We start from the raw sequence: 513 nt of genomic DNA, 5'->3' as shown, positions 1-513 counted from the left end.
GCCGGGTCTTCCAGCCCCCCCGCCGCCCCCGCGGCCGCCCCCTGCGCCAGCTGGCGCAGCCGCAGCGTCTGCACCTCCACCAGCCCGCCGGCCGCCTTGTCGTCGTGGGTGATCGCAAACAACGCGCGCGCGAATCCGAAGTCCAAGGTTGTGATCGGCGGCGCGCTGCCGTGCTCCCGGGCGGCGTCGTCGTCATCCACGGTCGGAGGGCCCTGCAACAGCCTCCGCATCCCGCCGCCGCCGGTGCTGGCGCCGGCCGCCAGTGACAGCGGCGGCCCGGCGGCCACGCGGGCGGGCGGGGAGGGGTTGCCCATGCGGGGGCCATCGTGGGCGCCGTGCAGGATGAGGTAGGCGTCGCGCGGCACGGCGACGCCGCCGGGGGGCGGCCAGGAGATGGAGGCGTCCGGGGCCGCGCTGACGTCATGCGCCGTCATCAGGCAGATCACCGGCCGCAGCAGCCTGCGGGTCGCGTCCTGGCGGGGCGGCAAGGGAAGGGGCGGTGGGGGCGGGCGG

The 513-nt window shown here is 77.8% G+C and overlaps 1 protein-coding gene across 1 annotated transcript in view; it reads right to left on the bottom strand.

The window, feature by feature from the left end:
- Nucleotides 1-434, bottom strand: part of MNEG_12693 (hypothetical protein) — a gene marked incomplete at both ends in the record, with an annotated part of 5,621 nt that extends 5,187 nt beyond the window's left edge. The window contains one exon of the mRNA XM_014038836.1: nucleotides 75-434. Coding sequence (XP_013894290.1) covers nucleotides 75-434 — 360 coding nt within the window. The remainder of the gene's footprint in view (nucleotides 1-74) is intronic.
- Nucleotides 435-513: the final 79 nt, after the last annotated feature.

This window comes from Monoraphidium neglectum (genome assembly GCF_000611645.1).
Source record: "Monoraphidium neglectum strain SAG 48.87 unplaced genomic scaffold scaffold03382, whole genome shotgun sequence".
NCBI classification, from domain to species: domain Eukaryota; kingdom Viridiplantae; phylum Chlorophyta; class Chlorophyceae; order Sphaeropleales; family Selenastraceae; genus Monoraphidium; species Monoraphidium neglectum.
Note: the sequence above shows the minus strand (reverse complement) of the source record. Positions and strands in the feature narration are given on the sequence as shown.